Source organism: Kogia breviceps, chromosome 3 (genome assembly GCF_026419965.1).
Source record: "Kogia breviceps isolate mKogBre1 chromosome 3, mKogBre1 haplotype 1, whole genome shotgun sequence".
In the NCBI taxonomy this organism is placed as follows: domain Eukaryota; kingdom Metazoa; phylum Chordata; class Mammalia; order Artiodactyla; family Physeteridae; genus Kogia; species Kogia breviceps.
The window spans coordinates 48137050-48151855 of record NC_081312.1 but is presented as its reverse complement, the minus strand read 5'-3'; the positions used below and the strand labels follow the sequence as shown (position 1 = coordinate 48151855).

At 35.8% G+C, this 14806-nt stretch overlaps 1 protein-coding gene across 4 annotated transcripts in view; it reads left to right on the top strand.

The window, feature by feature from the left end:
* Positions 1 to 14806, top strand: part of STYX (serine/threonine/tyrosine interacting protein) — a 39213-nt gene that overhangs the window by 17306 nt on the left and 7101 nt on the right. For 2 of the 4 annotated variants that reach the window (XM_059057185.2, XM_067028465.1), the window contains exons 5-9: positions 2415 to 2475; positions 2884 to 2920; positions 3355 to 3394; positions 3488 to 3538; positions 5630 to 5702. In XM_059057185.2, coding sequence (XP_058913168.1) covers positions 2415 to 2475; positions 2884 to 2920; positions 3355 to 3394; positions 3488 to 3538; positions 5630 to 5702 — 262 coding nt within the window. The remainder of the gene's footprint in view (positions 1 to 2414; positions 2476 to 2883; positions 2921 to 3354; positions 3395 to 3487; positions 3539 to 5629; positions 5703 to 14806) is intronic. The other 2 variants (XM_059057186.2, XM_067028466.1) reach the window with 1 other exon arrangement.

The following is a 14806-nucleotide window of genomic DNA, read 5'->3' as shown; positions in this document are numbered from 1 at the left end:
TAGCTGCATTCTTCTTTTTTTTCCCCCCCATACTTCACAGCTTGCGGGATCTCAGTTCCCCGACCAGTGAAAGCCCAGAAGCCTAACCACAAGGCTACCAGGGAACTCCCGCATTATTCTTTTTAAGTTGCACAGTAATCCATTGTTTTACTGTACTAAAATTTATTCAACCCATCTCCTCTTGCTGGACATTTAGATTCTTTCCAGACTTTTGCTAATGTAGTGAGCATCCCTGTATATATCATTTAATTCATATGTGAATACATCAATAGGATAAATTTGTAGAGGTGGAATTGCTGGATTAAAGAACGTGAGCATTTAAATTTTAATAGATGTTACAAATTGCCCTCCAGTGAGTTGTATCAGTTTACATTCCCACTGTGAAGTAAATGAGAGGGACTCTTTCCTTGGTATCTCTCTAAGACAAAATTATAAAACATTTTTAATTTTTCCCAATTTCCTGGAGTAAAAATGGCATCTTGTGTAGTTTTAATTTGCCTTTCTCATTTATCTTAAAATGATGAGGTTGAGCATCTGATGGTTTTTAATGTTCTTTGTTTTAGCTTCATTTAAAAAAATAAAGCATATATTACACATGATACAAAGGCCAAAGGGTCAAAAAGGTATATAAGGAAAATGTCTCTTTCCTCCCCTAAACCCAGCTACCTAATCTATCTCTAGCAATGAGGCAGCTACTATTAACTCTTTTTTTGATATCATTCTAGAAATTTTTGTATAAAAGCATATATGTTAAAACTGTTTTAATGTTCTGCTTTATTGTTTGTAAGAATGAAAGCAACCTGATGTCCATCAGTATAAGAGACTATAAAATATATTGTGTGAATACATGATAGAATACTGTAACCATGAAAAAGAATGAAATATTTCTTTGTGTGCTGATACGGACTAATCTTCAAGATTTATTAAATGAAAACAGCAAGGTGCAGAGCCATGTGTTTAAAAATAAATGCAGTACATTAGGCATATATTCTTGTATTTGCATAGAAAATTTCTGGACTGACAGACTAGAAACTTGATAGTAGTTACTTCTGAGAAGGGAAATTTAGGGTCTCGGATGGTAGAGAGACCTAGGTTTCATTGCAGATGTCTTTATACTGTTAGAATTTTTTACCGTGTGTACACATTTTTCAGTTAATAAAAACTAGTTTTAAAAAGGGAATATCTGTAATCTAAAATAAAATAGATCGAATTTTTTCTAATTGCAAAAGAAATACTTGTTCTTTATAGATATGTTGGAAAATACAGAATGACACCAAGAAAAATATTTTAAAAGTCATCCATAAATCCACAACCCAGAGGAACATAACTTTAACATTTTGGTATATTTCCTTCTAAACTTTTTCTACTGTATATGTGTATTATGTATACACACATATAGACTTGTGTATATTAAAGAAAATGAAAATGTTATATTTTAAAATGCCATACTATATAGCTTTCTAATTTGTATAGAATTTTTGTTTATAGTGCCAAAATGTCCTGGATACAGCTTCTGTGTGATAAGCCCTGAATTTATTGAAGTTGCTGACACCAAAATGATCATTAAAGCAATATTGACTTTAAATTTTATAACTTAATTACTTAACTAAGTTGTGTCAATAAACAGGTGGTGTTGGATAGGTTAGAAATGGAAGTTTTTATTTTTTATTTTTGGCCGTACCACGCAGCTTGTGGGATCTTAGTTTCCTGACCAGGGTTCAAACCCAGGGCCCCAGCAGTGAAAGAACCAAGTCCTAACCACTGAACTGCCATGGAATTTCCAGAAATAGAAGTTTTTCACAAAATAAGGCTAGTATATTAAAATGACTTATTTTAAATGCTTTTGAAGGTGTAAAGTTCCAGGACAGGTGGTCTTTGTTGCTTGTTGCTCTACTGAAGGTTAGTTCAAACAATGAATGTTTGACTCAGGGCTCTGTCAGACTGCTGCCTTCTATTTGGTTAGTTTCTTCTCTCAGACTTTGGGCTTCCTCTGAATTGTCCTCTCTAGGGTTGTGAGGAAAGGTGGCAGGGCCATCCAGAGAAAAATCTTTTAGTCCTAGGGAAGCTGGTAGAAATAGAAGAATAACAATAAGGAAAACAGGCAACTTTTGTCTTTATTTTCCAAGTCCACTCTGATCTAGAGGAAGGTTTCTTCCTACTTGTGATTTTTCTATTTTAAGCAGATAGATTTCTTTTTTTATACTAAGGTATCAGAGAAATGTTAACGTGCTATTTAAGGCTTTAAATGCTATCTATGCTTTCAAGCGGTATAAAATCTATGGCTCGGTTCTTGGGAATATGATATTTTGAAAGTTGTTTTGCATTATTTTCATGGTTGCCAAGAAATTTTCATTTTTATATATGAATAGAGTTTTATCTGAAAATGTGCTTATCACAAAATATTCTATTTTCAGATATTTAGTCTTGGATATTGCAGATAATCCAGTTGAAAATATAATACGTTTTTTCCCCATGGTAGGTATCAATATTTTAAAATCATTTAAAATTTATTTGTGATTTGACCTCTTAATTGTGGTTCTAAAACTTAATGAAACATGATTTTCTCATATACTACTTTTATTTTGTTATGTCTGAAAATTGTGGGATTATATATATTTTTTAATTTATTATTTTTAAAACGTTTTTATGATCTCCAAATATTTGAGAAATCACACTTAGAATTTCTTAAATTCAAACTAATATTTAAACTTATAATAGTTGTATTTGTAGCATTTTGGAGATTTTTGACGTAAGGTAATTTTTATTCATATAAATAATCAGGAAATTATTTTCAGTATATTTTGTTTCACTGTATGTATGTATGTATTTTATGCTTATGTTACTCCACATGTTTTATTATAACACATTGTCTTTTGCCTTCAGACTAAAGAATTTATTGATGGGAGCTTACAAAGTGGAGGTAAATAATATTCCTTTACTTAGCTTATGTTTGTTTTTAGGAAATTATTTATGATAGTTAATTTTTTAGTTAGTATTTGTCTTAATTACCACTTTCATAGTCTGCATTTATGTATAATAGACTTCCCAAATTTGTATTTTCCCAACTTCTTGTTTCATTTGGATAGGCTTTCTTAAATATCTCTATAGAACTATTTTTCATGTTCTGGGTCAGCTTTAAATCTCTTTAATCTAAAAGTCTACTGTAATCTCCACACAGGTAATATAAATAAATTCAAGGATTTGAAAATTAATAAGTATCCAAGTTGTATATATAAAATACATAAAATGTTTAAGAAAAGATTTATTTTATTGTAGTATGATACCTAGTTTCAATATATTTTAGCTGCTGAATCAGGTATCTTTCTATCAGAATAACTATTTCTTGTTTTTCAGGAAAAGTTCTTGTCCATGGGAATGCAGGAATCTCCAGGAGGTATGAAGTTAACAGATAATCTTTCTTTCTCTTGCATTTAATTAATGAGTTGTGTTTTCTGTTTTTTTCTAAAAATTTTTTCCCCCTCTTCAGTGCTGCCTTTGTTATTGCATACATTATGGAAACATTTGGAATGAAGTACAGGTAAGAAAGTACTCTGAAACCTAGCCACAATTTAGATTCTCATTAAAATAAAGCTTAATGGAGATGGTTTAGGAGCTGTAAGTTAATAATCTCCTGATTTTGTCATCTAGTCATGTTTGATTAGGCAGGCCCTTTTATCCCATGGTTAAGTCTCTTAATCCTTGTAGCTTGTCTACCTTGTATAGATCCACTTAGGCTAATGTTTGTTATTTTATGGAGCTAGTGCTAACTCTTGTTATTTTAAAAACCAAAGATAATTATAGTTGGAATAACCCATGGAAAACTGCTTGCTTACTACTAGGGAATTGGTTAATCTGAGTTTTAAAACTCTTAGACAAAGATGTAATTGCTTGCTTTGTTTAAAAGATTAATTTATTATGTTTTCCTTTAACAGTAGTTGGATGAAAAATTACCTAAGAATTGTTTTAATGTCTGTTCACAACTCATTGTTTGTTGTATCCAAAATCATCTTTTCCAAGCATATTGCATAGACAAAAGAGAGAGAGAGAGACAGGCTGATGAGCTTATCACCCTAAAACAAACCAAAAAAGCTGGCCAATGTACAGTATTTTCTTTCTTAGTGTGTCTTGTACAAGTTTGAAATCTGTTGTAATCATTGATACCTCCTTCTCTTTCACTCCTCATGTCCCAAACTGATCCTTTACCAAATCCTGGTTTTTATCCTAAAATATTCCTTGAATCTGGGTCTTTCTCTTTATCATTATTTAATCTCCCTAATCCAAGCTCTAGTCATGTTTCCTTTGGACTCTTCCAGTAGTCACCTTCTTAGTGGTCTCATGTTTTCTTTCCTTCTCTAGTCTGTTCTGTTCTCCACACCACAGTGAGAAAGATTTTCTCAAAAGATAAATCTGATCATATGTTACCTTACCCTAAAAAGCTTTCAAAGATTTCTGATCCTTAGTAATTCTTAACATGCCAATGAAACTTCACATGACATGCCCCTATCAGTCTCTCCATTCTAATGCTGTGTTCCCCATTAACCTTCTCCATTTGAGCTATGTTCAGCATTGGATCCACATGCCTCACATACAGTAGACGTTCAGATGCTTTAGTTTTTTTTTTTTTCCAAGTTACCTTTAATTAATTAATTAATTAATTTTTGGCTGCGTTGGGTCTTCTTTGTTGCATGTGGGCTTTCTCTAGTTGCAGCGAGTGGGGGCTACTCTTCGTTGCAGTGCGTGGGCTTCTCATTGCGGTGGTTTCTCTTGTTGCAGAGTATGGACTCTAGGCGCGCAGGCTTCAGTAGTTGTGGCTTGCGGGCTCTAGAGTGCAGGCTCAGTAGTTGTGGCGCATGGACTTAGTTGCTCCACAGCATGTGGGATCTTCCCGGACCAGGGATGGAACCCGTGTCCCCTGCATTGGCAGGAAGATTCTTAACCACTGTGCCACTAGGGAAGTCCCAAATGCTTTAGTTTATTTGGTATTTTTTATCTTAAAGTTATAATGGAAAAGTTTGCTTAAAAGTATTAATTCTTAAACATTATTTGAATACAAATGCTTTTATTTAACTGAAAATGATTAATGCCTGGTAGATTTTGTTTTATATATTCTCTTTATTATTTGGTGTTGTGTCAGTAATAATATTAATAGTGAAAATAACTTCCATTTATTGGGTTTCTGCCATGTGCCAGATACTATTCTAGGCACTTTTATGTCAACAACACACGGAAGTCCCTATACTTCTCATATCTGAGCATGTACTCTGTGACAGATGCTGTATGTGTTATACTTATGTGTTATACTTATTATCTTCCATCTTTACAGTAGTGCTCCAAGATAGGAATTATTATAATGCCTAATTTACAGATAAGAAAAATAAAGCTTAAAGAAGCTGAGAAGTGTCCCCTAGGACACACAGCTGGCAAGCAAGCACATTATGATACTTAGTCTGACCATGCTTTCGGTTTTTCCACTACAATTCACTACCTCTCTGTAGTACAAGCTGTATGATTATGATTTTCTATTTTAGGTAAATTGTTAGGTAAGTTCCTATTTTAGATAAATTCTGGAAAAATTTAGATTAATTCATGAAATAATATTATCGCCTTAGTTTTCTTTTTTTGTTTTCAGAGATGCATTTGCTTACGTTCAAGAAAGAAGATTTTGTATTAATCCTAATGCTGGTTTTGTCCATCAGCTTCAGGTAACTTCTCTCTTCTTCCTCTTTAAGGCAGTCAGAAAGTAGAATAATTAAAATCTTATGTTCATGTAATTTAGTTGTAGTATTTACTTTGTAAATACTTAAAAATTGCCATAATCTGATTAATTTGATTCTTTGTTCAAGTTTACATCTGTATTTAAAATTATCTATATTTTCTTACAAGCTACCGTTAACAAGAAAAAAAGAGTTAAAGGCACATTTTTCAACCTACAGTAAAATAATTGATGTTAGAAATGTCTTCAGTTACTTCTTTATTTTAATCACACATACAGAGCATAAGAGAGTTTTGATTCTAAACATATTATGTATAGCAGTTTTTTCTGTTTTATATGCTTTATTTTTTCCATATTCTTTCACATTTTGATGATGCCTAGAAGATGCACTAAAAAGTAAAGTAAACCTGTGAATATATCTGATTAAATTATTTAAGTTTTTTCAAGAAGGAAAATCATAGGTTGAAGAATGTGCTCTGGCTGATTCCATCCAGTTATTCAGGAATAAATCTCACATTGAGACATCAAGAGCACTACAAAATGTGTTGTCTCAGTTACCAAACTTTAAATTTTACTTCATTTTTATTTTTAATTCACTTTCAGTTTTTACTTCATTTAAAAGAGAAAAAAATACGGTTAAAAAAAAATAAAAATTCAGTAATGCCTAAGAAGAATACTTGAAAAGTAAGTCTCTTCTTTTTTAAAAAAAAATTTTTATTTTTTAAATTTTATTTATTATTTATTCATTTATTTTTGGCTGTGTTGGGTCTTCGTTTCTGTGCAAGGGCTTTCTCTAGTTGCGGCAAGTGGGGGCCACCCTTCATCACAGTGCACGGGCCTCTCACTGTCGCGGCCTCTTTTGTTGCGGCACACAGGCTCCAGACGCGCAGGCTCAGTAGTTGTGGCTCACGGGCCGAGTCGCCCTGTGGCATGTGGGATCTTCCCGGACCAGGGCTCGAACCCGTGTCCCCTGCATTGGCAGGCGGATTCTCAACCACTGCGCCACCAGGGAAGCCCAAGTCTTCTTAATAGTATATCTTGAAGGTCATATATAGCTCTACCTGCATAATATTTTTATGTGTATATGTACATAGATGTATGTATGTATCGCAGTTTTATACGACCAGTTGCTTATACATGGACCTTTAGATTGTTTCTAGCCTTTCATGATTTTAAACAACATTGGAAAGAATATCTGGGTAGGTACATCTTTGTTTACATGTGTGAATGCACCTGTATGATAATTGATCAGAGTAGAATTGCTGGGTCAGAGGACATTTGAAATTTGATGTTGCCAAATTGCCTCTAAAAAGGCTTCAGGAAACAAGGGGTACCTGTTTACTCATACCTAATCAATACCAATAGTGAAAGTGTTTTATGAAACTTCTTGATCATTGTTATCATGGTGGTAAAAGTGGCAACTCCTTATGATTTGCCTATTTTTCTATCAGGTTGTTGGTCTTTTTCTCATTGGCTTGTAAGGACTCTATATTAAGAAAATCTAAGCTGTGACGATGTGAGAGAGTGGCAGGGACATATACACACTACCAAATGTAAATTAGATAGCTAGTGGGAAGCTGCAGCATAGCACAGGGAGTTCACCTCTGTGCTTTGTGACCACCTAGAGGGGTGGGATAGGGAGGGTGGGAGGGAGGGTGACACAAGAGGGAAGAGTTATGGGAACATATGTATATGTATAACTGATTCACTTTGTTGTAAAGGAGAAACTAACACACTATTGTAAAACAGTTATACTCAAATAAAGATGTTTAAAAAAAAAAGAAAATCTATCCAACTGATTTGAAATGCCATTTTTATTATATACCAAGTTCTGATCTATACTTGAGTCTGTTTCTGACCTTGTATTTTGTTCCATTGATCTGCTTATTGCTGCACTTGTATCAAACAGTTTTAAATACTATAATATTATGTAAGTAATTTATATTACTTATATCAAGTAATTTAATCAAGATCCCCTCATTAATGTTTTTTCTGAAATTTTCCTGGCATGTTCTTAACACTTATTTTCTGGTATGAACTTTACTGGAAAGAGTCCTGGACTTGTTTTTAATAACATTATCTCTACATTCACAGTTCAGAAGGAATTGACACCTTTAAATTTTTCTCAGTATGTTCCATTTATTCAAGTCAATTTCTATGTCTTTTAGTGTTTTAAAGTTTTCTTATGTAGAATATATGCATTTCTTACGAAATTTATTCCTATTTTCTTTTATTCCCATTATAAATAAAATGGTTTTTTCCTACAGTATGTTTTCTAATTGCTTACTTGTATATAGGAAAGCTATTGATTTTTATTGTTTTCAGTTGGCAACCTTATTAAACTCTAAACAATTCTGAAAAATTTTCTAGTTGATTGTCTTAGATTTTCATCTCCAAATCATAATAATTTTGCAACTTTTCTAATTTTTTTTTCTTTCTCATTGGATGGTCATTGTATCAGAACCATGATAAGTAATAGTGGTATAGTACTTGTACTTTATTCTTGATTTCAATGTCAGTGCTTCTAGTATTGCACTGTGTGTGTGTGTGTGTGTGTGTATTCATCTGTGCCTATGTAAAGAGTTTTTACCAGGAATAGATGTTGATTTTTAGCTTAAAAAAATTTTTTTTATGGAATGTCTGTAGTTTTACTCCTTTAAGCCATTAATATGGTGAGTTGAATTATTGGATCACATTATGCTAGATTTCTTAATTTTGAATCATCATTTTGGTTCACAAATGGATCTCACTTGGTTATGGTAGACTATGTTCCATGAATGTGTTGCTAGATTCTATTTGTCAGTATTTTTTTTTAAGATTTTGGAACTAGTTGAATAAGTGATATTGGTTTGTAATTTCTTTCTATACTACTCTCTTCTGGTTTGGGTGTTTATCACGTGATTCTCATTTTTTTTTTTTTTTTTTTTGTGGTACGTGGGCCTCTCACTGTTGTGGCCTCTCCCGTTGCGGAGCACAGGCTCCGGACGCACAGGCCCAGCGGCCATGGCTCATGGGCCCAGCCGCTCCGCAGCATGTGGGATCTTCCCGGACCGGGGCACGAACCCGTATCCCCTGCATTGGCAGGCGGACTCCCAACCACTGCGCCACCAGGGAAGCCCGATTCTCATTTTTAAAATGGAAACTTGCTTTCTCTTTATGTTCTCTCGAACAATGTAAATTAGATTGGAGTTACGGGCTTCTTGGTGTTCTGATATATGGTACCTGTGAAATCATTGGACCTTGATTTTTTTTTTTTTTTTTTGTGGTACGCGGGCCTCTCACTGTTGTGGCCTCTCCCATTGCGGAGCACAGGCTCCGGACGCACAGGCTCAGCGGCCATGGCTCACGGGCCCAGCTGCTCCACGGCATGTGGGATCTTCCCGGACCGGGGCACGAACCCGTGTCCCCTGCATCGGCAGGCGGACTCTCAACCACTGCGCCACCAGGGAAGCCCGTGGACCTTGATTTTTTAATTTAATTCAGTTATTCATTATTTCATTAATTTGTATATTTTGAGGACCAATTCTTGGACAGCTTTCTTCATTTGGTAGGTTAAGTCTGATTTTCATATACTCCTCAGGTCACTTTGGATGGTTTCATAATCTATATAATCATTCATTTCATAGGATTTGAGATAAAATTGAGGAAAATATTTTTCCATTCTTTTTTCTAATTTTGTGTATCTGTGCTTTCTTTTTTCCTTGATCTGGTTAGTTTATATAACTTTTCTGTATTTGAATTTCGGCTTGCTTTCTGCTTTTCTTAGGTTTTTGTTGTTCGTGCTGCTGCTGCTGCTGTTATTCTTTAGTGAATTTCCTGAGTTGAAAGCTTAGTTTTTCATTCTTTCAAGAATTCAAGACTATGAATTATCCTCTTAGCATTGCTTTAGCCATATTCTACATATCGTACATAGATTCTGCTATGCAATATTTTTATTATTGTTATAGCTTGATATTATGTGATTTCACTTTTGATTTTATTTTTTACTTAACATTTGTTTGAGAGTTTTTTTTAAAAAAAAAAAAACTAACTACATAGGTGACCAGGTTTATTTTCTATTTTTGTTCATTTCTAATACTGTTTACTTCTTGAATTTTTTAATGTTTTCTTCGTGGCCTAATATACAGTTGTTATTACGACTGTCTCCTGGGCACTTGAAAAGAAGATATATTCTCTGTTTTCAGGGCATAAAGCTCAATATACAGTCGTCCCTCAGTATCTGTGGGGGATTGGTTTCAGGACACCCACCCCCCTGCCCTGTGAATTCCAAATCTTATATAAAATGGCATAGTACAGTCAGTCCTCTGTATCTGTGGGTTCTGCATCTGTGCATAGAGGGCTGATAGTAATTGTTCGCTTCGTCTGTCTTGGACTGAGAGGTGAATTGAAACTCCTTTACTTTATTACGTTTCTGTTTATTTTTTCTTTAGTTCTTCTAGTTTCTTTGCCAATTTTGGTACTGTGTTATTTGGTAGATAAAATTCAAGTTACATCCTCATTGTAGTTATATATTTATTATTCCTCCATTCAGTTATTTTACTTTGAAATTAACCTTGTGTAATATTGTTTGCATTTGCCTTGTGAGTTTCTTCATTCCTTTTCTTTCCACCTTTCTAAATCACTTTGTTTTAGATGCATTTCCTATATATGGTCTATGGCTGAATTTTGCTATTTGATTTGTTATCAGTATTTTTCTTTAATAGGTGTATTTATCCCACTTTCTTGCCCTAAAAATGATATATACTTTTGTCTGTCATTTTATTTCATGTCACGCTTTCTCTTTTTTTTCTTTGCGGTATGCAGGCCTCTCACTAATGTGGCCTCTCCCGTTGTGGAGCGCAGGCTCCAGATGCACAGGCTCAGTGGCCATGGCTCACGGGCCTAGCTGCTCTGCAGCATGTGGGATCTTCCCAGACTGGGGCATGAACCCGTGTCCCCTGCATCAGCAGGCGGACTCTCAACCACTGCGCCACCAGGGAAGCCCTCGCTTTCTCTTTTAAATGCATCTTTTTTAAACTTTTCACTATAAAGTTTATGAATTTTTTGTATGTTTGTATTCTTTTGATAATTTTTAAGTTTATTGTTTTTAGTTCTAATGGGCTCAATTGTAACTTTGTAGTGTATATGTATGTTTCTTGAGTTATCACTTTTAAATAACTATCAGTTGATTTCCACTATAAATGATAAAAATTTCTATACCTCTACTTCTTTCCTCCTTCCCCTCCACTACCTGTTTTGTTATTAGTCTTAGTTCTTCTAGGAGTTACCTCTTATACCTTTAAAAATATTTAAATATTATACCTCTTGTTACTTAGCAATACAAGATCATCTACTTAAACTACCTCCTGTTATATGTCCTGCCACCTCCTTTTTTTTAAAAAAAGATTATACTTTTTCTACATTGTTAACAGATTATAATATTTATATTCTATCCTATAACCACATTTTCTAGTTGTTCATCCTTAGTTCTACATTTATTTATTTTGTGTGTGTGTGTGTGTGTGTGAGAGAAAGAGAGAGAGAGAGAGAGAGAGAGAGAGATACGCGGGCCTCTCACTGTTGTGGTTGCGGTGCACAGGCTCCAGATGCACAGGCTCCGTGGCCATGGCTCACGGGCCCAGCCGCTCTGCGGCATGTGGGATCCTCCCAGACCGGGGCACAAACCCACGTCCCCTGCATCGGCAGGTGGATTCCCAACCACTGCGCCACCAGGCAAGCCCCTTAGTTCTACATTTAAATAGGATTCTAGCTTCTTTATTCAACTACTGGAGTTTGTCTTTGAGCATTATTTTCAAGAAGAGTTCTTGGAAACTATATTCCCTAAGTCCTGGCATTTTGGAAAATATTTTTCTGTTGCTCTTATGTTTGAATGACAGTTGGCTAGATAAAAATTTTTTGTTTAATACTTTTTCCCTTATGGGTTTGTACACAGACCTGACATTGAATATTGCTCCAGAGAAGTCTGAGGGGAGCCTAATTTTAAAAAATTTTCCCCCTTAAAAGACTTGATTGGGAGGAGGAGGTGTTGTCTGGATGAACATAGGATGCTTTATCAAGGTATATCTTGTTGATTGTTCTATATAAACTTCTCAGTCTTAGTATGCCCTTAGCACTTAACAGATTCACACCTTCCCTTATTTCAGAAAGTTTTCTTCTACTATGTATTTGGCTTCTGTTTTTGTTGTTCTGTTTCATTTGCCTGGTTTTCTCTCCCAGAGACATATTTTATGTTGGTTCCCTTTTTCTTCCATATCTGCCATTTTCTCTGTAATTACTTTCAACTTTGTTCTTTTCTCTTTTGGCTTGATTTTTCTCAAGCTCTTCTTCCCTTTCCCATACTTCATTGTTTCATCAAATGTTTATTTGGCATTGTTCTAGGCAATGACAGTAAAGCAGAGAACAAAATAGACAGAAATCCCCGACCTCATGAAACCTATTCTAATGAGAGAATTAAACAGTAAACAAAGTAAAATGTAGTAGGTCAGATGGTAATGGATCACAGAGAAAAATAAGGGAGAGAGAAATAAGTCCATATAAGGAGATGCAACATGAATTGCATTTTTAAAATTTATTTATTTATTTATTTATTTATTTTTGGCTGTGTTGGGTCTCATTTCTGTGTGAGGGCTTTCTCTAGTTGTGGCAAGCGGGGGCCACTCTTCATCGCGGTGTGTGGGCCTCTCACTATCGCGACCTCTCTTGTTGCAGAGCACAGGCTCCAGATGCGCAGGCTCAGTAGTTGTGACTCACGGGCCCAGTTGCTCCGCAGCATGTGGGATCTTCCCAGACCAGGGCTCGAACCCATGTCCCCTGCATTGGCAGGCAGATTCTCAACCACTGTGCCACCAGGGAAGCCCATGAATTGCATTTTAAAATGGTGATCAGAAAAGGCCTTATTGCAAAAATGATATTTGAGTAGAGACCTGGAGAAATTAGGAGAACAAGCTGTGCTGATATTGGGAGGAAGGCATTCTAGGTAGCAGGAATATACGTACAAGTACCTTGAAATGGGAGTATGCATAGTATTTTCGAGAAGTGCAAGAAGGTCAGTGTGGCTGCAACAGAGTAAGCAAATAACGGTAGGAGATTAAAGCTGGGAGGTAAGGGGCCACATGACAGGCATTTATAGGCCATTATAAGTAAGGCCTTTGGCTTTTATTTTAAGTGAAGGAACAACTTCAGATTGCCTGCTGCTGTGTTGAATATAGTATACTGTGTATATACTGTAGGGGTTGTTGGGGTTTGGACAGAAGCAGGTGCTTGAGTTAAGAGGCTGTTGCAGTGATGGAGTCAAGAGAGTGTTGGTTTGAATCCAAGTGGTTGCAGGGGGAGAGGTGAAAAGAGATCAGATGTTGGATTTATTTGACAGTGGAGCTGACGGAATTTGCTGATGGATTGGATGTGAAGAGAGATTGGGATGAATTTAAGCCTTGTAGCCTGCACACTTGAAGAGGAACTGCTACTTGCTTGTATGGGAGAAACTGCTTGAAATTTGAAGGGAGTAAAAGCAAGAGTTGGTTTTGGTCATGTTAAGGTTGAGAGAGCTATTAGATAGTGGGCAGGTATACATATAAGCCTGGATTTCATGAGAAAGAACTATTTCTAGGGGTTATCAATATATAGATGCTATTGAAAGCTTTGAAACTGGATGAGATCACTAGAGGAGTGAGTGTGGATAGAGAAGGATTTCAAAAACAGAACCTTAATGTAGTCCCAGCATGTAGAGATTGTGGAGATGGGGAATCAGCAGAGGGACTGAAAAGAGTGGCCATTGATTTGGGAAGAAAATCAGGATGGTCTGGTGTTTGGGAAGTCAAGTGAAGAAGGTGTTAGAAGAGCGGGGAATGACCCTCTGTTTCAAAGGTTGATAATAGGTTAAATAAGATAAGGGCCGAGAATTGACATTAGGTTAGGAACATGATGTCATTGGTACCCTTGACAATTTTTGTGGAAGGGGGAAGATAAGCATATTTGCTCAGAGTTGAAAGGAAAATGGGAAGAGAGGAATGTGAACAGCAAGAATAGATAATTCCAGGAATTATGCTTAGAAGGGGAAAACAAATTAAACAGTAGTTGGAGGGGAAACCAGGATTAAGAGGGGTGTTCTGTTTGTTTTCTGAAATGGTAGGAAATGGCATAGTCATCTCTTTTATTGTCCTATTTCTTCCATGAATCCTTTTATCTCTTCTTTGAACTCATTTCAGAAATGCTTATTCTTATTGATTTCATGGAGAATTATAATTTTCACCTGCTCCATGGTGTAATTTTCATGCAGTGTTCTTTATATATAGATTTTTGGTTATAATGTTGCTTTTCTTTCCCTTGCAAAGATCTTTACATAAGACGTACATTGGTTCCTTTTTGATATTGGTCATCCTTGAACTGGAGACATTCTTCTTAGATAAGCTATTTGCCCAACAATAAAGTTGTGGGAAAGGGACCAGGGGAGTGGTGGGGAAAGGTAGGCAGCTTAAATTTTCCCGGTTGTCTTGGAAGACTTTCTCAACAACACTTTTCTCCAGTGGTATGACTCTACTTAGCCAGTGAGAAAAAAAAAAAGAGCCCCTTTTGTCACAGGTTCTTCTTGTTTACATTGATAAACACTGCATGCACATTTGAATCACCTGGGGAACGTTACCCATACTAGTTAAATGAGAATCTCTGGGGTGAGGAGGAGAGGAGCTGACTATATACACAGGTTTTAAGGCTCCTTAGGTGATTCTCAAGTATAGCCAGGCTTGAGAATCAATGGTTTAGCCTTTACTTCCAGCTGACCAAGATCAGCAGATGCTTGGCAACACGCAACCCAGTTTCTCCTCCATGTCGCTTGCGTCTTGCCAAAATGCCAGGTGTGGATGTTCACTTTTTCCTTAATATGCCCTTCCTCCTCCCACAGTCCATGCACACTTCCTGGCTGTATCATACTAGGCCAAGGGCTTGTTAGGTTTGTCAGCTGTACCCATTCTGTGTGATATCCGCAGTCAGGCGTCTTTTGTGCATAGCTTAGTCTGGTTCCATTTTTTTTAATGTTATTGTGAAATATAATACACATATATAAAAATACATAAAGTGCAAATAAACATCCATGTAACT